Source organism: Homalodisca vitripennis, unplaced genomic scaffold, assembly GCF_021130785.1.
Source record: "Homalodisca vitripennis isolate AUS2020 unplaced genomic scaffold, UT_GWSS_2.1 ScUCBcl_151;HRSCAF=1397, whole genome shotgun sequence".
Classification (NCBI taxonomy): Eukaryota; Metazoa; Arthropoda; class Insecta; order Hemiptera; family Cicadellidae; genus Homalodisca; species Homalodisca vitripennis.
The window spans coordinates 46,433-70,372 of record NW_025776259.1 but is presented as its reverse complement, the minus strand read 5'-3'; the positions used below and the strand labels follow the sequence as shown (position 1 = coordinate 70,372).

Genomic DNA, 23,940 nt, shown 5'->3' with positions numbered 1-23,940 from the left:
TACGCTACCACGGACCTATATATACCTACCACGGCTTCTGAATATCTTATCCTTTACTGTATATGGTCCATTCCACCGGAGTAGTAGCTTTTCTTCTGGTTTTCCCTGCTTTCTGGTCGGAGTCCATACCATGATTGACGAAGTTATCACTGTGGTTAACAGTCAAATATTCATACTGCATTCCTGGCATGTTAGGAATACCAATGTACGAGCTCCATAGATCTGACATTATTTTTGTACCGGGGTAAAATGCATTTCTTAATGCAGAACAACAAGGTGGCTGCAGTTCCATTTAGTACAGCGTACGGAAAACAATCTTTTGTTTCTCGACATACTCCGCCGAAAACCCATTGTCGTGGATAAACACGGCCTACATTGTTCTTTCTCTTGGTAAGACATGACTCATCAATCTCAACAGTTAAATCAGGTGTTTATGACTTGAATTTGGTTTGTGCTTAGGGTAGCTACTAAATTGGTTAGGGTATTAATTTCTGTTTATAGGTTATGGATGATGTTTTGTTCATATAAGGGTGTACTATAGGGTCTGTTTGCTGCAACCCTATTGTACCTTTCTTTGTTTTGCCTATGTGTTAGAACTAGCTGTTCTGTAATTTTTAAATTTGTCTCTAGATCACTTAAGGTGTCGTTTTCAGGCCTATAACTCGTTCACAGATTTCTGGTTTTAGTCCCTGTATAATATAATGTATAATTTGCTTGTCCAGCCTTGGCGGGTAAACCAGGGTCACCTAACGTTATTTGGGCCACAGTTTATAAACCGTTTATAAACTCCCACCCAATTACTTTGACCGGACACTGTCGTCTACGACGCCGTCTTCTTAAAACCCGCGTCAGTAACGTCCCTCAGGGTGCTCATGTTCCCAATTGGTGGTATATAGACAATCCGTACGCTTGGCGAATTCTGCTTCGCAATGATAGGAAGAGCTGACATGTAAGGATCAAAAAGCGACGTCGCTATGAACGCTTGGCCGCCACAAGCCAGTTATTCCTGTGGTAATTTTTCTGACACCTCTTGCTGAAAACTCTTCAAGCAAAAATGATCGATAGGTAGTGCTTTCGTAGTCACTAGGCGTACTGAACATTGGGATCAAGCCAGCATTTGCCCTTTTGCTCTACGCGTGATGTCCTGTCCTTGGGGACACCTGCGTTATTCTTTGACAGATGTACCCCCCAGTCAAACTCCCCGTCTAGCAGTGTCCTCGGATCGGATCACGGTAGGGAGAGTTTTTCCGGTCGGTGTCAGTGCGCGCCGCAGACGACGCCGGGCCGCGGCCGGATCCCGAAGGAACCGGTTACGCGACTCACCGACGCTTGGCGAGAGAAGACTGTAACGCCGTGACGAAGCAAGCGACGGACGCCCTCCGCCCAACCGAGTAAGTAAAGAAACGATGAAAGTAATGGTATTTTACCGGCGACACGGGTTTGCCCTGATCTCCCACTTATTCTACACCTCTCATGTCTCCTTACAGTACCAGACTAGAGTCAAGCCTCAACCGGGCCTTTCTTTCCCCAATGATTTTTCCAAGCCCGAACCCTTGGCGGTGGTTTTCGCTAGATAGTACACGGATGAAATCTCGTTAATCCATTCATGCGAGTCACTTATTATATGACGAGGCATTTGGCTATTCCGTCACCGGTACCCGGCAATGCCACGTACCGGGTGGAGGTTTATCCAATGATTCCCCAGTAAGCTGGGTAGGGAAGGATTTGCTCTGTATAAAAAAACCTAATAAACTAAAAATTTACTCTACCTAGAAACGATTGAAGAAAGAACGAAACAAAAAAGGCACTAGTTATAAGAACAAAGAAAAAAATCTATAGTGCGCTCATGAATGGATGAACCCTAAACTATCAGCGCCCAAAGGTACAACCACTACCCCCGAGTCCGACCTCATGTGTCAGGGGCCCGCTGGCTGGGGTAAGCCAGCAGGGGGCACCCCTGACCCCGCGGTACCAGTATCTCTCACGGCACTGGTCTGGCCGGGTTTCCACACCGTCGTCGCAAAAGGGCAAGACCAGACTGGCGTAGAAGCAGGCAGGGAGGGACGCCAGCCCCCACTCCTCCAGCAGCAAGGGAAAGGAAGACCCCCCCAGCTACAGAAGAGCCCCATTTGACAAAAGTCAGGCTAGGGCGGAACTATGACGCTACTCTAGCTCCAGCACTGGTCCGCCAAACGACTCGATCATTGAAGATCTGGATGACTTAACTAGGTTGGCCACTGATAAATAATGAAATAAAAGCTAACATTCGCTCCGTTCCTTCCGTTCAACCCACGTACCGCTCACACACACATTCTTACTCACCTCACATCGAAATCACCTGGCGATCGCCACTGTGGACCGGACAACTCCCAGGAGAAGATTGGCCAGCTGGACATCACTGCCAACCCAAGGGACCCAGGCTCCTTTTGGTGGCTGAAGGGAAACCCTCCTTAACCCAAAAACCAGAGGCAGCACCCTAAAAATTACCGACACCAAACCTGTCCATCACAGTTCGGGCAAGCACGCTATTACTTATCGGCCATCTCTCGAGCCGCGGCAGCAAGTGAGTCGTCTTGCTCGAAGCGTACGGTGACGTCGACCACCAGGGCGGAATCTCGTGTTACAACGACGAGATTGCGGTTCTGCAATGACGTCACCCCCGTCACCAGTCGATTAAGAAGACTAGCCTCGACCGTATCAACGATGCGGTCCTGACGCGCTATTCTAGCCCATCGACCTGCAGGGCATACGCCAATTATGTGCCCGAGAGTTTCCAGCTTGGCGGATATCTCCTACATAAGATGTTGTCCAACAGGAGATGGCACTGGCAAGACATTCGCGCGTAGGAAAAGTGTTAGTCCGAATTTTGATCAGGTCAATAATTTCGCCCGGGTTACAGCTCTCCCTCCGCCCACAACCACTTCTTGCCGATCTTATTTTGATGGAAACAAGACACTCCCTTGCCCTGGCTCCCCAAACTGGAGAAGATGAAAAAATCAGTGTCACGGAGTCTAGACTTAATGGCAACAACATCCTCATCACATGGGGGCCAATTGGAGACCAAGAGCCGTATCCGAATCGGATGCAAGGGCACCAACCCAAGGGTCAACCACCACAGACCGCAGCACCGGGTCGTCCGACGTCGAGACGATGGCTAACGCGAGGCTCTAACGAGGTCGACCAACCGCGGCACGCCCAGACCTCCATCAGGCCCTACGCCTGTGAACATAGCTAGACGCTACAGCAGAGGGCAGGTGGAGCATAGTCTGAACCAAAGACGCCAGGAAGGTATCCGATTCCCGAAGGGCGACCAAACCAAGTGGGTCCGCAATGAGTCTAGAGAAAGGAAGCCGGGAGAACGTAATTACAGAGCAGGTTTAGATTCTGCATTGGCTTCAGGGAAAGCCTGGAACACTTCGTCGTAGCATCTCTGATGGAAGAAAAGGCATTGGAGTTGCTGAGCTCCCGATATACAGTAAATAAGGCTCTCAAATAAGAAAAGGGCTCATCGATTTTGAAGTTGCGGAGCGAGACCCGATCCAGGAGTACACCGAGAGGCTCTTGAACCCAGGTCATGGCTCGTCTCCTAACGAAAACGCCACCACACTTCGGAACAGACAGCTCCATCTTGAGTGATGAAAAAAGCGGACATAATGTCAAGAAGGGTTTGGAGCTCAGCATCATCGGACCCCATCAAGATGAGGTCATCGGCAATGGCCAGGACAGGAACCGTGTGCTTACCCAAAGTGAATTCCAAGCCAGCGCTCGCAAGATCCTCAAGTAGAAATTCTGTGACAATATTGAAAAGCAATGGTGAGAGAAGATCCCCATGCTTAACCCCACGCCGAATTCCAACATTGAACCCTCCACAGTTCTTGAAAGAGGTGGACCGCATTCCGGTAGATGAAGGAGATAACATCGATAAGCACCTCAGGGACCGACCTACCCCTAAGAGCCCTGAACATAGCCTCTTGAGGAACGCTATCAAAGGCCTTGCTCACATCAAACCTGAGCACACTGGTGGGGGGGGGGGGGGGTGGGGCTTTAAACAGTAGGGCATTATTTAATATTCCCTGCAAAAAGGTCTTCAGTCCGTGACTGAAGTCCTTTTTGCAGGGAATCATTAATAAAACATCTGTTGTTATCGTCAATCACAGTACAATTTAACTCTGTTTAGTTGGCAAGCTTGTTTATTTCTATTAATTTGGAAGAAATCAGCTGTTATAGAGGAAGAATAATAATTTTATTGTTTAGAACCGCACTCATTCAGTGTTCCAACGTGACTTGGGTTATTTTAGGTTAACTTGACTAAAAAGTTAATTTTATCTTGCAAAGATGAATAATAGGGAGGGCGAAAATGAAGAGGATTTTCATGAAGAACAAGAAGTTCAAAGCAAGAAAAGGCAAAGAACGCCGTCTCAATGGAAAAGGAATAAAACTAAAGTTGCTCGACTCAAAGGAGAAGAATATGAAGATTACAGAGGTCGGCTCGTACCAAAACTGGCAGAAGGTCAACTTTGCAGGTAGGGGTAAAATAATTGACTACTTACTTTATTTTTTAAGTTTAATGATATTTATATTAACCAATATGTTTAGGCTTATTACCAGTAGCTTTCAACTCTATATTACACACAATCTAGTAAGCTTAATCACATAACATTTACCTAGGTTAGAAAAAGCTACTGATCTGTATTACCCACGGCAAAGTTAATTTTTATTCATGGCAAGTTTTCTAGTAGGCTATATACTTTCCGTCCGAGCCTATTAGTCAGGGCCTAAGCATATACAAGAGGGCTAGCTCATACCATTGTTTGAGCATATGAAATGGATTTCATGCAAAATGTGCCTATCCCACAAATTCCAATTCAAGACACCTTTTACATGAGGCAACTGACCCTTAATGTGTTTTGTATACATGATATAAAACAAAACACAGCAATGATTTTTCTTTATCATGAGGACACTGCTAGTAAAGGTCCTAATGAAGTCTGTTGCCTTTTACATGACTATTTAAAAGATGTGTCACCCACGTACACTGAGCTTCGTCTGTTTGCAGATAACTGCTCAGGACAAAATAAAAATCATACACTTGCCAGATTTTTACTGGCTCTTACCCAAACTACTAATTTTGAAAAAGTCCAGCAGTATTTTCCCGTAAGAGGGCATTCTTTCCTTCCTTGCGATAGGGATTTTGCAACTATAAAAAGGGAACTGAAGAAACACGATAGGCTGTACGATGTGGAAACTGTGAGAAATCTAATTTTGCAAAGTAGTAAACCAGGGAAACTTACTGTCAAGGAGATTAATACCTCAGAAATCCTTGAATTCAAGAACTGGTGGCAAACTTACTACAAAAAAACCGTGGTTTCTGAGGAAAGTCAACCTCGACATATTCCAAAAGATGCAAAGGTTCGCTTTGGAATCAGCTCTTTGACCCACTTTATCTACAACAATGCTCTACCTGGGACTATTATCTGTAGTACTACAATAAACAGTATTGTTAAACACACATTCCGACTTGCACACAGCTCTCAAGAACAGGTTCGGCTCCCACAGCAACAACATCTAGCCTACCCTGATGGGAAAGTACCAATTAAAAGGGCAAAAATTGGTGATTTGGTTAAGCTCCTGCCATATATTCCTGATGAATATAGAGAATTTTATGAAGAAATAGTCAACTGGCCATCTACTGAAGAAGAAATTGATATTCATGTTCAGGATGACTGATTTTGTTAATTTTAAGTTTATGACAAACATTTGAGTGAGAATTTTACAAAGCTTATATTATACTACATTAAATATTTTAATCAGAAAACTTTGTCATTTTATTTATCCAGTCTTCAAATTTACACTGTATAAGAAATAACAAGTTTTGACAATAGAAACTTAAATTTAAAGGTTAAAAATTAATTTTTGTGCAAAAAGGGCTTCAGTCCGTGACAAAAAAACATTTTTTTTAGACTTACCGAAACAGGTATATGTATTTGGTGGCCACGGACCAAGTTCCTAATGTCTATAGAAACTAACATATTTTTTCATAATTTTTAAACAGTGTATGTCACGTGGAGATAGTTTTTTTTTAGTTTTCCAAAAAATTGTGTTTTTGTGACTGAAGCCCTTTCTGCATGGACCGATTCAATTGAAGTATAATCTGTTTATTTTAAATGACACTTTTTTGTACTATTTGTAAGTAATTTACACAAGCGTTTCTTTTTAGGGATCATGGATGAAAATTTAGAAAAAGATCAAATCATTAAACTTTTGAATCTTCCCTACAACAGTGAGGACGAGTTTGGAGAAGTAATTAATGAAAACGACATTGATGATGAAATAAACGATGAAGAACTTTTTGCCAAACTAAATGAAGTACTCACTTTGCCAGCCATCAATTCAGTTGTTTCAGACAATGATGGGATCAATGATATGTCTAATTATTCCCCACACAATATTGATGATTTTTAATGTGCTCGATGACCTAGAACTGCAAAATAACCCTGTTTTCTGTTGATACCTACGATAAAAGTAAGTGAACCACTACCAACCAATGAAGTATTCCCTGCAACCAATAATACTCCTACTGAAATATTCTCACACGGAATTGCCTACAGGTGCTGGTAATCAACAGAGTTCTAGGAAAAATACCAAACAAAAGATCACTAAAAATAAACGAAAAACTCACAAAATCAAAAGACCTTCTCAAATTTGGAAGCATGGAAATTTTGAACTGGATGATGAACAAATTTAATTTAAAGGAAGTTACCATCTACCTGAAGCTCTGACTGAATTGAAACATCCATACAACTTCTTCAAATATTTTTTTAATGATGAGCTGATTAGTAAAATTTCTGCCGAGACTCTTCTCTACTCTACACAAAGGAATCCAGCTAAACCAAAAACATATTCTAATAGAGATATAGAAAGATTTTTGGGAATAATAATATTCTCCTCGATCTCTAACTGTACGAGCTTGATAGACGTGTGGCACCCTATTCGAGGACATGAAACGATTATGAACTGTATGGGTTTGAACAGTTTTTGAAAACATGCGCTCAAATTTGCATTTCAATGATAACTCCCAACAAGAAGCACCAACCGACCCAAATCGTGATCGTCTCTATAAATTGAGGCCCGTTATTGATCATCTCAATTCAAAATTCTTGTCTATCCCGATGAGAGCAACGTTATCAATTGATGAGCAAACTTGTGCTACAAAGACAAAACATTACATGAGGTTGTATAATCCAAACAAACCCCATAAATGGGGCTACAAACTATACGTAAATACTATACGTTATAAAGGCTTTGCTTAAAAATTTGAAGTTTATACTGGTCAATCAGAGGCTCCTTTGAATGGGGAACCTAATCTTGGTACTACTGGAAATCTTGTAGTAAGATTAGCAAGAGAGATCCCAAGAAATGTCAATTATGCCATATATTGTGATAACTACTACTCAAGTCTGCCCTTGTTTTCATACCTCCACAAAAAAGGGATATTCATGCTGAGTACTTTTCGCAGGGACAGACTTTCGGATTGCCCTTTCGAAGAAAAATCAATTATGATAAAAAGTTCGAGGGGAACTCCAGGCACATGGGTGGAGTTGACCAAATGGACTCCCATATTGGCAGACACCACATACGAATGAAGAACAAGAAGTGGTATTTTCGACTGCTGTACCACATAGTTGATATGGCGGTAGTAAACGCTTGGATTCTTCATTCTTCCATGCAAGAAGAAAACAAAGTAAGCCAAAAGGAGTTTAGGACTGAACCTGTCACCCTGTGCAGTATAGGTATGAAGGAAACTCCCAAAAGAGGAAGGCCGTCGTCATCCCAGAACGATCAAGAAGCAAAGAAGAGGATGAAAGCTTCTTCAGCTCCCAGACCTCCTGTCCCTGTAGTGAAGGACAAAACAGACCATTGGCCAATCTGGGATGATAAGAGGAACCGATGTAAAATGGACAATTGTAAAGGAAACACAAACGTAAAGTGCAGCAAGTGCAACCTAAACCTGTGCTTCCATTAAAATGAAAAACTGTTTTAATGCATACCACACTTGAATTCAAGTTGATTATACAATTTGTAACTTGTAAATAATTTTTGTCACTTAAAACTTGAGTTTTTTTTTTTAAATCCTGTTTATGGATGATATTATTGTGACGACCCCAGCATATAGTTCTAAGACCAGACCGGTGACATCGTATGCGGTCTTAATCAGCCAATTTAAAATATTAAATTATCAGTAATATATTTTATTTTTATTCAGCACAACATCTAATTGTAGTAACGAGTAATAAATATATGCAGTCAGCCTTTTTTGTTTTTTTTTTTTACGATAGGAAAATGCATTATGCACCGTCAGGGACAGGTGTTCGCCCTGGTGTGTGGGACTCTCACCCACTAAAAACCTACCGGTCCAGGCATTGGAAACCCTCTCGGGAACGCATCTCTGCAACTACTTCAAGAGGGTGCCATCGTTCGCCCAATGGGCATTACTTCATTCTAAAATCCACCAGCATGAGCTATTCTGGTGCTTTATAGCTGCTCTCTTCTTTTTTGCCTTAGCACCCTCTTGCAGAACGCAGCGACAGCGTTCCACGATTCGGGACTGGACAACATCTCTTCTATAAGAGTCTCCGGCGAAACATGCCCGATAGCTGCCTCCAGCTCCCTTCTCTCCGTTTCCCACCTTCTACATTTGAAGAAGGTGTGCAGGGCATCGTCCGCGTCCGAATCCCCGTACTGGCATTCCGGACTCGGGATCTTCCCCATTCTGTTAAGGTAGAAGCCGAAATAACCGTGCCCAGTGAGAAGCTGGGTAAGGTAGAAGTCTACCTCTCCATGCTCTCTTTCGGTCATCCCCTCAGATCACCTATGAGTCTAAAAGACCAACGTCCTCGACTCTCCGTCTCCCATCGAGTTTGCCACTCATCCATTGTGTGCGAACGGGCAGTAGCACGGCTGACAGTGCCATTCCCATCGTATACACGCTTCCGCTCAAGAGCAAGAAGATCGATGGGAATTACCCCCGCAATCACAAGGACGGCCGGCTCCGAAACGGTACGATAGGCAGATGAAATCCGGAGAGCTCCTCTCCTCTGCACCGCCACGACCTTCTTCCTGTAACGCTTCTGCCGCAAGGCATCCGCCCATATCTCGCAACCGTAGAGGATAACCGTGTTCGTCACGGACATGAGGTCTCGGCGCTTAGTCTCTGCGGGTCCACCGACGTTGGTCATGAACCTACTCAGATTGGCCACAATCTTTTCAGCTTTCTCGGCCGCACAGGCGATGTGGTCCCAGAATGTCATACGGGAATCCATTCTCACTCCTAGATACTTGACGCAGCGTTTGGTATCGATGAGTTCCGTGTTGACGTTTAGCTGCACGACGGGATCTATCCTCCTCCTGGTGAGAAGCACGATCTCTGTCTTCTCGGTGGCCAAAGACAGTCCATGCTCACCCATCCAACAGAGTATTCGCCTCAGAGCTAGACTTAGCAATCTCTGGGCCTCATCCAACTCTCTCGCGGTTATGACTACGGCAATGTCATCTGCATAACCTACGAGGAAGGTGTCGTGCGGCATCTCCATACGAAGAACCCCGTCGTACATGATGTTCCACAGGTCTGGGCCAAGAATCGAGCCTTGGGCAGCACCTGCCGTCACTTCCCTACTACGAGGTCCGTCCAACGTTCCAAAGACCAGTTTCCGATCCCTAAGGTAGTTATTTAGCAGCCTCAAGAGATACGGTGGAATCAAAAACGTGGACTGTAGGGCACCGAGCATGTCAGCCCAACTGGCCGAGTTAAAGGCGTTCCTTACGTCCAGTGTTACCAGCATTACCAGTTTGCGGTACCGATGGTCTCCCTGCTGTACTGACTCGAACGCTCTGACAACCTCACCGACAGCACCAATCGTAGAATGACCCGCGCGGAAACCGAACTGGCGGTCAGAAAGTCCTCCAGCCGCTTCAACAGCCTGGATCAGTCTAGGCTTGATCAAACGCTCGAGGAGTTTTCCCGCTGTGTCCAGCATGCAGAGGGGTCTGTACGCGGACGGGCTTGTGGGGTCTCCTTTTCCCTTGCTGACCAACACTAGGCGCTGGATCTTCCAACGAGGAGGGAACACGCCTTCCAGCAGGCAGCGGTTATACATATTAAGCAGCAGCTGCGGTGAACCACTAGCCACTACTCTAAGCACTTCCACTGGGATTCCATCGGGCCCAGGAGCCTTTCTACAGCGCATCGAAGCGATGGCGCTTTTCAGCTCTAGTTCAGTGAACGGAGGTTCCTCTTCGGTACGAACTGCGATATGCTCCTCCGGCCTAATCTGGTGAGACGGAAACAGAGCATCAACTATTACCTCCAGTTCGGCTGCGCTCATGTTAGGGGTAGCAGATTGGGCACCTAGCCGTCGCATGACGATTTGGTAGCCCAGTCCCCAAGGATCGGCGTTTAGATCGTCCTTGAGTTCCTTCCACCTGGAGGCCTTGCTCACCGTAATCGCCTGCCTGAGACCTCTACGGGCATCCCTGTACTCTTGCATTAGAGCTTCGGGAACCAGACCCCCCCTCCTTCTTCCCCGGGTGACCTTCCGTCTAAGCCTCAAACAAACTCTCCGTCGATTGGCGATATCCTCCGTCCACCAGTAAGCCGAGCGTCTGTTTCTCCCCAAGGATCTTTTCCGTGGCATTGCGGCGTCACAACCGCGCGCAATGAGACTCATAGTGGCGTCAACAATGTTTGTGGTACTACCCGCTAGAGAGAGAACTGTCTCCTTGCCCTCGTCAATCGCCAAGGACAAGGATTCAGCACTGAGCCTAGAAGCATTCCAGCCTGAAGCCCGAGTTGGTACGATTCGGCTCAGTCTGCTTCCGATAAGACTGAAGGTGGTGTACTGATGATCGGAACCGGTATAATCCTCGATCACCCTCCAGTCCGTGATTCTTCCTGCGAGTCCCTCCGACGAAAAAGTGACATCGGGGATGGTCTGTCTGTAACCTGGTCTTCTGAAAGTGGGTGCACTCCCCACATTAGAGACCACTAAACCGGTCCGGGCTACCATCTCCAAAATCCGGAAACCCCTTACATCCGTCGCAGGCATGCCCCACTCTACAGACTTGGCGTTGAAGTCTCCAGCTAAGATTATCCTACTGTTACCTAGGGTCAAGATAATATCCTCTAGGTCATCCAGCTGATTCTGGAAATCTGCTATGTTAACATTAGGTGAGAAGTAGCAGCTCACAAAAATTGCGTCGCTGGCATTCACCCATACAATTCCTCTGCTCCTACCGTGACCTTTAACCAACACGTTGGTATTCGGGACCCAGATGGCAGTGGTCCCCAGATAGTCCGGAAACCAGTTGGGTCCAACCCGGTCACGATAGTGCTCGCTTAAGATGAGCAGATCGATCTGTTTTTCCAGAATAAGCTGGGAAAGAAGATCGTTAGATACTCGACTACGATGGAGATTGCCTTGGAGCACACGCATCACTTTTTTGTTCTAGAAGCCTCAAGAGCTCTCTTAAACGTGAGACAGGTTCTCGAGCCAGGAGTGTGCTTGGTGTCAACTGTGTCCTGATCTTCGTTAGCACACAGAAAGCACTTTGCTTTAGCAGCACAGGTATCTCGCTTGTGTCCGCTCTCCCCGCACTTCAGGCAAAGGTTCAATGCCTTCCTGTCGGGTCCCTTGCAGTCTGTCTGCAGATGGCCGTAGCCGAAACATCTGAAGCATCTGGTCACTTCCACCCTTCGACGAATCCTGCAATTGACCCACCCAATTTTGATTTTTGAAGTCCTCAGCAGCTGATTAACTCCCCGCTCAGACAGAGAGACAACTGCGAGTTTCTGCTCCCTTCTGTTTGGTTGTGTCAGAAACACCTTGACCACCCCTGCGCTAGCACCGAGCTCCCTTTCAACAGCCTCCTGAACCTCCTCCGCCGTTGAGAGACTGTCCAGATCTCGGATCTCTATCGAGGCTCTAGGCTCTAAAAAACTGACGGTGCCGCTCTCGCCAATGGCCGTCTTCAAAGCCGAGCTGAACCCGTCTTTGTCTGTGGTCTTCGACCCGAGCTCCACCAGAAGACCCCCGGTGCGGGTCGGACGAATAGCCCTGACTTCCGCCCCCGAGTCCTCCGGCTTTATCTTTGAACGGATGTCCTTTAGCAGGTCCGCATACGACTTACCAGTGGTTGATCGAATGAGGACTGCATCCGGACGCGTCTTCCTCCTCTCTTCTTTCCTCAGCTTTGCCGTTGCAGAGGAGGCGGCAGGAGCTGCCTGTTTCTGCACAGCCTCGGAATTCTTCTTTACGATCTTCGCAGCTTGCTTTTCTTTTCTAAGCCTTTTCTTCCTATTCTGACGGTCTTCTTGCCAGAGTTGCTCCTCTGAGTGGACCCGTTCGGCGTTAGATGGGCCCTTTTTCAGGTGTGGGGTGACCGGCTCAGGACTAGCCCTAGCCGGCGTGCCACTCCCCACCGGGTTACTTATCGTTAGAGGAGGCAAGTTGACCTCCAGTCTTGCAACTTCATCTGTGGCATTGCCCTCTTCCTCTTACCACTCCTCATCTCGACTGGAGAGGTAGTGGCGCCGACCAATTCTCGTTCCGAGGTGACTGCCTCACTACGCTGCTTCCGGCTCGTGTGGATTCCGTACAAAGACTCCCTGATCCTCGCCACGCCACTCTTAATTACAGTAGAGACTCGATGGTTCGTCTTCATAACGGCTTCAAATTCTTTCAGGACTTCTTCAATGGCTTTGAGGCCCTGTTCCTCTTCAGTGTTTGCCGTGTCAGCCAATTGCCTAAGAGATTCTAAATTGGAGACTGCTCTCGCAAGACTCTTAGGCTGCTCCGTCACATTCGTACTCTCCCTGTTATCTTTCCCATGTAGGTTCTCATTGAGAAGTGTACAGTCCTTATTGAACGTGCTTTCAGCAATCTCCATGAGCGCGTCTTTTTTCTTCGGACGTTGATGACCTAGCCGATTGAGCTCCCGTAAAAGCACCTTGAGGTGGAGAACGAATGGTTTTCGAGCTCTTCCCAAAAGGCATGGGACCCGCCAGAACCGGCGTTCCTTGTCCTTCCTTCTTTTCCTTTGTCGAAGATGGTCCAGATTTATTAGTTTAAGCAGTGCAGGTGGAGAAGATATATAGTTTAATTCAGCACATGAATTGTAAGTCCAAGTCTGTCAGCAGTAAGCCTGGTAATTTTCCATACCTAGAGCAGCTGCGCAGTTACTGGGTGGTAAAACAAGCAGGAATTTGCTGAGGTAGCGTCTGGAACAACGCTGCTCCCTGAAGTTCGTTGTTCTGAGTCGCAGTCGTGCCAGGGTTTTGAACGCGTCAAGATCGCGTGAAAATCGCTCTCTCGCTCTTCTCTCCCCGTTCTAAATTTGTAATTGTTCAACTGATTCTAAATTATGCAATAAAATTCAAATTGTTTTCGCAATAAACTAAATTGTTTTATTTGGCCAACCGAGGAGAGAATTTTTATTACAGTAACCTGGGCTAGTTTCCATCACCGTGTCCGAATTAGAACCCGAGAACTTTTAAAATTAAATTACGTGTGGTTAAATGTGGTTGGTTGAGTTCTGTGGGGTTGTGTCAGTTGGTTCTGTCGGTCGGTTCGACTTTCTAAAAATAAATTAGTGTTTCTTTGTTTCGTTGAAGAAATCGAAAAGTTGGTGCAAGAAGCCGGGACAAGGATGATGGGTAAGTAATTTTTATTCTGCCCGTAGAATAATGCTAGCCTAGAAACTGTTTATAATACCTAATATTTGAAATTGTTGAAATCACGAGGTGACTAAGTCAAAGGTAATGTAATGCTTTAAATTTAAAACTAATTGAAAACTTATTTTTGATTAATTTTAATTGAATTTTAAAGTAATACTTGTAATAGAGACGCCATATTGGCTGAGAACAATAGACGCTAATAGTCCGCCATACTTGTTGTAAGCTCCCACAATTCCATTCGACATTACTAACTAGTTATATTCTTTGTTAGGCATTCGGTTGTCGATTACTTGAATCTCGACAATCGTTATTTCGGTAGTTGTGAATAATTGAGTATTTATTCGGTAGTACTTTGTTTTGATTGGACTAGTCCCTCAGTAATTCAATTCTTATACGTAATATTGATCAAAAATAAACGTACACTCTAAGGTTTTAATGTGCTGATAGTTAAAACCTGATTAACCTAAATTAACTGCTTCTAAAACTAACTTAATTATACAAATTAGTTGATAACCTAACCTTTCTGACTTGGTTAGGCTAACTCAAAGGTACCGGTACAGGGCAGGAGACTAACCACGTTGTGAGAGAAGGAAGATAAGGGGTAGTAGTCATTAAAGGGGAGTGAAATAAATTATAAATTTAAATATTTTTGAAAAATTAAAGTTGGACTTAGCTATATTTTGTTGAAACTTTGGGAACTTGTTCATCTGATGATAGTTAAATTGTAATTAAACTTTAAACTTTTGGTTAACTTTAAAGTTTTGACTTTTGATTTTTTTATTATGTTTTAAATTCTTCCTCTCGTCCGTGGTGGAACCAGCAAACCCTGATTGAGTTAGTTTGCTAAGTTTATTTACAGGCACGAAGAAAGAAGATTAAATTTTGTGGAATAGGTTTCGACATTCGTGATGAATTGTATGATGAATTGAGTGATAGTTAAAAGGTATTTTAAATATTTTTAGTTAAAAGGTATTTTAAATATTTTTGGGTAATTTGAAGGAAAAGTAAATTTTGAAATATTGGAATTATTCTTTGCTCAGACATAGTAGGTTGTCTTGACTTAGAATAAATCGTGGTGTAACTTCGTATTTGATTAGTGTTCAGGACTTAGACAAAAAGTGGATTGATTAGAGCTGAATTGAAAGTTGATTGATTGATTGCAAGTCGATAAATTAAAATTATTTCTTGATTTTAATTACTTTTCACAAACGGGAGAGAGCACATAATTATTTAATTGAAAATTTAATTGAGAAAAATCTTTTAAAATTATTTTTGGAAAACTAAGTTAGGACTTGTCCACTTTTTGAAAGTAAGTGTGCCTGAACTGATTGACAATGGCTGGTCGCGTTAGTATTGGAGGGGAAGAAATGGACCTCCAGGAAGCCATTGATGCGGTAACTGAACGGTTGGAGACTCTTGGTCATGCTAGGTTGGATCGAAGTGACCACCTGAACACCATGTTGGAGGAAACTTTGCGAGGTCATACAGAACGACCTACGTTCGACATGGTAGCCTCGATCACTCCCTTTGATGGAGGAAAGCCAGAGTCTGTTCTCCACTTCTTTGAGAGTATCGACAATGTCGGTGAATTAAGTCATTGGGGAAACGACGAAAAATTAAGGGTTGCTAAATTGAGATTGGCTGGAACCGCCTTGAGTTTTATTCGATCGGAGGATCAAGGCCGGTTGAGTACTTATGCGGGATTTAAAGAAGTTTTGACACAGCGGTTTAGTGACAAAGCTCCGAAAGATTGTTACTTCCAGCAGTTGTCTGTAATACAGCAACGGAGGAGTGAAACGATTGAAGCTTTTGCTGATCGAGTGCGGACATTAAATGAAAAGACAGTGCGAGTCACTGCAAATCCAGAAGTTAATGCTGCACTAAGGGAAGAAGCCGATCGTAGAGCTTTGGATGCTTTTACCCGAGGTCTTATTGGACACGTTGGTGATCAGACGAGACTAAAATTCCCTACTAGCATCCGAGAAGCCGTCACTACAGCGGCGGCAATTGATCACATTTTGAAGCAATCGAAAGATCCGTCTCGCGCTACAGATGAACGGAAGGTTTTTCAAACTGACCTTGTTTGTTATCGGTGGCATAATCCGGGGCACACGTCTCGTGAGTGTCGGGACAATAGGGGATTTAGTAGACCCAGTAATGACTTGAGGTGCTGGCGATGTAATAAGCCAGGGTACAGACAAAAGGATTGTCGCGTAAAACTTCCAAACAGCACTCCTAGTGCTAGTCAGTCGGGAAACGGGGCAGGGGCCAGTGGAGTCGCCGCCACCCGTCCCCGAGAGTAAATGAGCCACAACCGCAGGCCAAGGCGACGAAAAGAAATGTAACGACTGGAAAGAACACTTGTGAACCTAGAGTAGGAGCCTTAGTTAAGAGTCGTGAAACCGCCCGAGTATATAAAGAAATACGAATAGTTCCGGTTGTGAAAGATTTAGCCGAAGAACTAGTTGCCATGGGGCGTGTGGATAATGCCGAGGGAAGGATATTAATTGATACCGGTGCTCAGGTGTCGCTCATCAAACGTGGACCCGCTGTAGCTCCGATGACAAAGCCTGACTTGATTATCCGGGGAATTTCAGGACGAACTCTGAAGATTTACGGCAGACAAAAAGTGACTTTGATGTTAAAGCCGGGTGTCCTGGTGAAAGGGAACTTTGTTGTGAGTAACCTACCCCGTGGGTATTTAGCCGTGTTAGGTTGTGATATTCTGAAAGAGGGAAGTGCATCGATAGACATCACGGAAGGTGTTCTCCGTATGTCTGGAAATGACATTTGGTTAAATCGGTTGCACAAGGGTGAGAGTGTCCCCGATTCAGGTAGGCAAGTAGTTGCGCCGCGCCACGAAAAGGCACAGGCCCCTACTACGAAACCTGAGGTTGTCCGAGTGGCTGAACGCCAGGACAGTTGAACCGCTAACTGCAGAAAGGCATCAAGTCCAAATTAACGGGTTTTTCCGTTTTTTCCTTCAAAGTTGTTGTTAGGTTTAAGACTCGTCGTTTACAGCAGAAAGGAAACATGTCCGCGCATTGCTATTGCAATGGCGACGTCTCGAATAACCTATTTACTGCAGAAAGGGAACTAGTCCTGGACTTGTTCCCCTTCTGCAGTAACCAGCTGGCTGTCAGCGCTCGCGTGGCAGACGCGATAACTAACGTTCAGTCAGCTGAGTCGCGTCAAACAACGATCATAGTGCTTTGTTTATTCATAACATTATTTAGTGCGGTCTCACTGATTACTTAATGCCTCATCATTGAAATAAAATGAGTAGTTCAGAAGAAGAAGGACAGTCGAATAAAAGAAGGAAGGGTGTAAAGAATGAAGAAAAGTACAGAAGAAATGTGATTAAAAAGTCTAAGGTAGAGGGCAAAGAGCATGTAAACTGGAAAGGCAAAACTGTACCTGCAAAAAATCCAGGCTCCAATGTTTGCAGGTAAATATAGTTTTGTTCAATAGTTTATTTTTGCATACAATGTTTGGTTGATACATCTCTTCACTTCTAGTTTTATTTTAAATTAGCCTAGTGGTCTTGAACGATAACCTAATCATTACATCAAATTGGCCCGACGGTAACATAACCTCAAAATATGGTAGGCCTAGGCCTATTATATTTTTGACACATTCATCATAATATTATACTCTTGTTATTAAGCCTGTTATTGTTTCAGCTGCAAGTCCAACTGCCTTCAAAGCTTTTCGGAGGGAGATATGATAGAAATATTTTCAAAACTACATAATATGACAACCAAAGTAGAACAGGACATTTTCATCCAATCTCTAATGGAAGTTAGTCCTGTTGAAAGAGAAAGATCCAGGCCTGGGTCATCATCTGAAAAGCCGAAAGCTTTTAGTGTAAGCTATTCCATTCTACACAATGGCAAACGCACCAAGGTATGTAAAAATGGATTTATGACAACTTATGGATACACTCCTAAACAGTGTTACCGTTTATCTCATTTGTTGCAAGTAAATGAAATCCCAACTGACAACAGAGGAAAGAACGTTTCAGGAAATGCAATACCCGGGTCTGTCCTCACTCGATTAAGGGCCCATGTTGAATCATTCCCAACAAAAACCCATCACTATACAGGCAAAGATAAACAGTACTTCTCAGCAAACTTGAATTTGAAAATTATGTATGATATGTTCATAAAAAAAAACCAAAACTTTCTTACAACAACTTTGGGAAGTGAAAAAAGGCTCTCATACAAGTTCTTTTGAACTTATTTTAATGAAAACTACCCTGACATTGGTTTTGACCGACCAGTTAAAGATGCTTGTGTAACTTGCGAGGAACTAACCTTGAAAATAAAAAGTCCTTTTTTAAACGAGAATGCCAAGCGAGTAGCTGTCGCCGAGTTAATGGTACACAAACGTAGAGCTAAAAAATTTTATGCCTCGTTGCAAGAAACAACGGAAAAGTGCAAAAATGAGTTGACTAGTGTTGGGATCTGTATTGATTTTATGGCTAACGTATCTCTACCTTGCATTCCTGTACAAGACACCTATTACTTCCGGCAGCTCACTGTTAACGTCTTTGGTGTGCATAATCTTTCAACAGGTGAATGTACAACTGTTATCTATCACGAGGGTAATGGAGGTAAGGGAGCTAACGAAGTTTGTACAATATTGGACTGGTACATCAAACACAAAATTGATAATGATGTAAAAAAAACTTTATTTGTTTGGGGACAACTGTTCAGGACAGAACAAAAACCACACCCTGGTAAGAATGATGATGTATTTATGTGAAATAAAACGGTTTGATGAAGTAAAACTAGTGTTTCCAGTCCGAGGCCACTCGTTTATGCCGAATGATAGAGATTTTGGGATAGTAAGAAGAAAATTGGGAAGAGAAGAAAGATACTATGATTTAGCTGAAGTCGAAGCTCTTATTCTTGGTTCATCGAAAATCGCTGGTAAATTCTCTGTCATCAAAATGAACTTTGACGATTTTATTGACTTCACTGCATGGTGGCCAGAGTTTTACAAAAAGACCAGCTTAAGTGACGATTCCTATGGTAGAGATGTACCGAAAAGACAAAAAATAACATTTTCAATATCAAAATACAGGGTAATGTCTTTTTCATCTGAGACGCCTCACACGGTGCAGTGTGACATGAACATTACCGGCTTGGCAACGGATTCCTTCAGATTGAGGAATGCAGAGATGCCGATCAGGGCTCCAACAAAAAAGCCTATGCTACGGTACTTCCGATCAACATTAAAAAAATGGAAGATCTGAAAAAAACAAAAAAATACATTCCAGAAGAAAAATTTGACTTTTGGGACCAAATCCTGTCATGGCCTACCACATCAACCGCTGACGATGACTTAAATATTGTAGTGTAAAAATATTTTCTTTGTTATACAACGTGTTCCTAGATATAAGATATTTTTTATCATTAAAATAAATGTATCTAACAAAATGATTTGTATAATGATTTTTCCCCATGATTTGTAAAATTGTAAAATAGTTTACCGCAGAAAGGAAACATGTCCTATGTAAAAAAAAATTAATAATCAGCTCTTTAAAAATATTTGATTGACTCAATTTCAAAATATGATCTTTAAAAGGTCAGTCATATAGAATAAAAAATAAATATTTAAATATATGTATGTACATATGGATTTATAAGGTTTTTTGTCGCTCCTGAAAAGTTGGTTAATTTGGACTTGATGCCTTTCTGCAGTTAGCGGTTCAGTTGTATAGAGAATTACGTGTATAACGCAAAATATGTCACAATACCCGCGCGGAGTGAGAAACTGGTTCAGTTGAAGTTAAGCAAATTTGGATCTACGACTAATGATAATCTGGAGGGTTCGGATGTAGTGGTCGAACCAGTGGGTCTTACCATACAGGGCGTGTATTTGGCACGAGTATTAACGAAAATAGTGAACAATAAATGTTGGGCGAAGGCTGTGAATGTAAGGAGTGGCGAAGAAGTATCCCTTACGGTAAATTATAAATTTGGAATAGTGGAATCAGTTAGTAACGATACGATAGATAAGGTCAAACGTAAGATAGTCTTGATAGCGGATAGTCACGGTCGCGGAATTCAGCAGCTATTGGAAGAGAGGTTGCCAGGGAACTTTGAGCTCAGTTCGTGGTTTGTACCTAATGGTAAGCTTAAAGATGCGATGAGTAATCTTAAAGAGAGATTGCACAGCTGACTCAGGGTGATACGGTACTGGTGATGGCAGGAACCAACGACGTGGATAGAGGTGCTCCTTACTCGCGCACCCTACAACAAGCCTTTCAAGCAATACCTAATAAGTGGGATGCTCGCATTGTAATTATGGGAATTCCTGATAGGTTCGACAAGAATGTAATAGGAGATCTGAAGAGAGCGAATGATCTACTTAGATTCTTCGTAAAAGGAACCAATTCGGAGGGACGGGGAAGGATGTCCTTCTGTGAGATGCGAGAAAGGTTTGCTAGGGGCTTGTATACCAAGCATGGGTTACACCTCAATGAAGAGGGAAAGCTGAAACTCGCAGAGTTGATGCGGAAGACCATCTTGGATGATGTAGAGGTGACAACGAAGCGAGTAGGACTAGCTATCAAAGAATACGAATCGTTTGATAAATGTGTAGATGAAAAACTTAGCCATTTGAGACTACCCGAGCGACAAGAGGTTAAAAGAGTACTAGAGGAATACAGGGACGTGTTTGCGCATAGTGAGGCCCAGCCTCTGCAATGCACATCGGCCGTAAAACGCGTTATCCATACGGGAAATGCTGCGCCCATTTATAAGAAAGCTTATCGGGTTCCATTTCATCAGAAACCCATAGTGGATGAATTGATTAAAGACCAACTGGACAAGGGAATAATAACTCCTAGTCATAGCCCGTGGGCGTCGCCTGTAGTCATCGTCCCGAAGAAATCTGTGGATGGCAGTAAGAAATATCGTTTCTGCGTAGACTTTAGAGCAGTCAACGCTGTGACTGTACCTGATGTATGCCCCTGGGGGCCCACAGGAGTATTTCGGATCACTCCTCCTGTGGAAAAATACCCAGGCAGCGCTCAGAACTCTTAAGGCTTTTGCGGTGTCACCAGCGTTTAAAGCGATTATTTTGGTGGTTTCCTGTTTAAATCTGATAAACTTGTTTGGACATGTAGGGCGACCTACCTGGGTATTAGCCTTTCTCCACCTCCCCGAGGTCGGGGGCGGGCAACGGACAAAGGTGTAGGTCGGGGGAATTAGCCCCCTGCAATAATTCCTTTGGACGGCCAAGTGAGAACAGGTGGTAGTGTGGGACAGAAGGAATCTGTGTGTAAGTTAAGGTAGTTATTAGTAGTGTAGCCCAATATACTGGTAAGAGGGTTAACATTGTTTATGTGTGCTATTGTCTCCTTTGTTACAGGTGCTGCCCTAATACTGGTAAGCAGGGTAAGTGTAAATAATTAATTAATTAGGTATAAGGTTAACTGTTTGCAGTGCTAACTAACTGGCTTGTTTATAGTGTGTGAACTAATTATAGGTGCTGCCCGAATTATACTGGTAAGTGGGTGAGTACGATTAAATTAGGTGCTAACGGATTGTTGTTTTGAATTAACCACTTAACTGAGTGAGAATAATACAAGGTGACAGCCGTTTTATTAGGTGTAAGCGGCAACTGAGGTAAGTACCTGCCATTAATTAATCACAGCTGGGTGCGAACTGCGGCTGCTTTCCGCAGGAGTTTCAACCCGGATAAGAGGGGGCGTGCAGCAACTGCGTTGCTGGAGCTCACCCCAAGCTAGAGTAGATAAGTTCGAACACTCGAAAGAAGGAGATGTCGGACTACGAAAGAGATAATGAAGGGAGAGAGCAGGATAGAGAGAGGGAGAGAAAGGAGAAGAGAGATCGGGAGAGAATGGAGAGAGAAAGGAGAGAGCTTGAGGAGAAGGAGAGATTGGTGAAGGCCGAAAGGGAGAGACGGCGAAGAGAGAAGGAGGAGAATGAAAAGAAGGGTGAGAAGGAGAGATTAGAGAAGGAGAGAAGTAGGAAAGAGCAAGAGAGGCTCGAAAGGGAAAAGAGAGAGAAGGAGAGAGAAGAGTACGAGAAGAGACTGCTTGAGCAGCATAAGAGAAGGAGCAGTCTGGAAAGATCCCCACCAGTAGGGATAAGGAGAGACATAAGACCGGAAAGAAGTACGGACGGAGAGTCCGAGACGACTACAGAAGATGATACCAAGAAGAGAAAGGAAAGAGAAGAAGAAAGTCCTAAAAGGTGAAGAAAAAGAACAGAACCGGAAAGGAACGAGAAGAAGAAGAAGAAGAAGAGGCGGAAGAAGAGCCAATGGATGAAGAGACGCAAGAAATAGAGCCAACACCGCAGAAGAAGATGGAAGAGTTGTTAAAGAAGATGGAGAACTGGTCTGAGAGACAGATAAAGAGCAAAACAATAAGCAAGACGCAATTGAGTGAATTAAATAAGCTGGTGGGGATGATGAGGAAGGAGCTGAAAGAGATGGAGATAGAGAAGGCGAAGATGGAAGGAAGGCTCGAAGAGCGGAAGGAGATAGTAAACATGTTTAAGGAAGCCCTGAAGGAGGAAGGAGAGAGAAAGAGCAGAGAAGGAGCACAAGAAGAAGGGACGACTAAGTCCTTCGCTGATATTGTGAGAGATGAAAGAAAGATGAAGGAGAAAAGGCCCCCTGCAATTACAGGTAAGAGGGGAGAGCCGGCCAGATCATCAAACGTTGTGTTGGTGAGAAAAGAAGGAAGGGAAAGTGAGGAAGTGAGGAGAAAGATGAAGGAGTTGATAGATCCTGGGAAAGAAAGGATAAATGTAAAGAGAATGACAAATGTGAAAAATGGAATCTTGCTGGAGGTGACCTCAAAAGAAGAGGTGAAGAGATTAGTGGAGGATGAAGGAATGAAAGGAGAGGGAATAGAGGTGAAAGCACCGGATAAGAAAAGACCAATGCTGATGATTTATGATGTTGAAATGAGCTTAAAGGATGATGAAATCATGAAAGAAATTTATGAACGGAACCTGAAGGAGGAGATGACGGAGGATGAGATGAAGGAAGGATTCACAATACGGAGTCGGAAGGAGGAAGGGAAAGGAGACAGAAGAAGAAGGATAGGAAGTATAATTGTGCAATGTAGTGCGAAGGTGAGAAACCTGTTAAGAAGAAGGGAGAGGCTGTATATAGGATGGACATCAAACAGGGCTAAGGATTATATAGACTTGCCCAGATGTTACAGATGCCAACGTTTTGGACACGTGGCTAAGTACTGTAATGGTAAGAAAGCATGCCCCAGATGTAGTGAGGAGCATGATATCAAGGACTGCCGAGTGCAGGAAGATGCACCCTGGAAGTGTGTAAATTGTGAGAGAGATGGAAAGGTGGATCTCAACCACGATGTGCGATGGAAGGGATGCCCGGCATACAAGAGGGCGGAGAAGAGGTACTTGGAGTCAGTTGCCTATGATTAGGATTGGACAGGTCAACTGTGGAAGAGGAATGGTGGCGACGGGTGACTTGGTGGAGAGAGCCAAGGAGGAAGGATGTAATATAATATGCTTACAAGAACCTTACTCAAGAGAAGGTAGGATAAATATAAGCGGAAGGTGCTACCATGATAGGGATATTGGCGGAGAGCAGATATGGGCTGCGGTCGTGGTCCTGGATGAAGAAATGGAAGCAATACTAATGGATCATGAAACCGACGGATGCTGTGTAACGTTGGACATAAGAAAGAGAGAAAGGGGTATGACTATAATGAGCTTGTATTGTAAGAGACAAGGTGAAATTAAGAAAACGAAGCAAGAAAGATTGTGAGAGTCCTGAGAAGGAGAGGAGGAAGAGGAACCTTTATAGCAGGAGATTTTCAATGCGAAATCAAGGATATGGCATGCTGGAGTGACGGACGAGAGAGGAGAGCAAGTGGAGGAGTTGGCTTTTGCAGAAGGACTGGACATAGTAAATGAAATGAGTGAATGGACTACGTTTGAGGATACGAGAGGTGGTACCTCAAACATAGATTTGACAATAGTTACAGGTGATGTGCGAGAGAGAATAAGGAGTTGGCAGGTGAAGGAGGAGCTGATAAGCGACCACAGAATGATTGTAACGGAAATTAAGTGGGAGAGAGAAGGAGAAGCAGAAGGAGAAGAGAGTGAGGAGAGAGTATCCTGGAACCTAAGAAAGGCAGATTGGCGAAAATTCAAAGATGTAATGATACGGGAGAGAAGGAGATG

At 43.9% G+C, this 23,940-nt stretch overlaps 1 protein-coding gene across 1 annotated transcript; it reads left to right on the top strand.

The window, feature by feature from the left end:
* Positions 1–21,673: 21,673 nt before the first annotated feature.
* On the top strand, positions 21,674–23,175 carry LOC124370379 (cingulin-like). Its single transcript, XM_046828664.1, has one exon. It carries the CDS (start codon positions 22,030–22,032, stop codon positions 23,173–23,175), a length of 1,146 nt encoding a protein of 381 aa, XP_046684620.1. The 5' UTR covers positions 21,674–22,029.
* Positions 23,176–23,940: the final 765 nt, after the last annotated feature.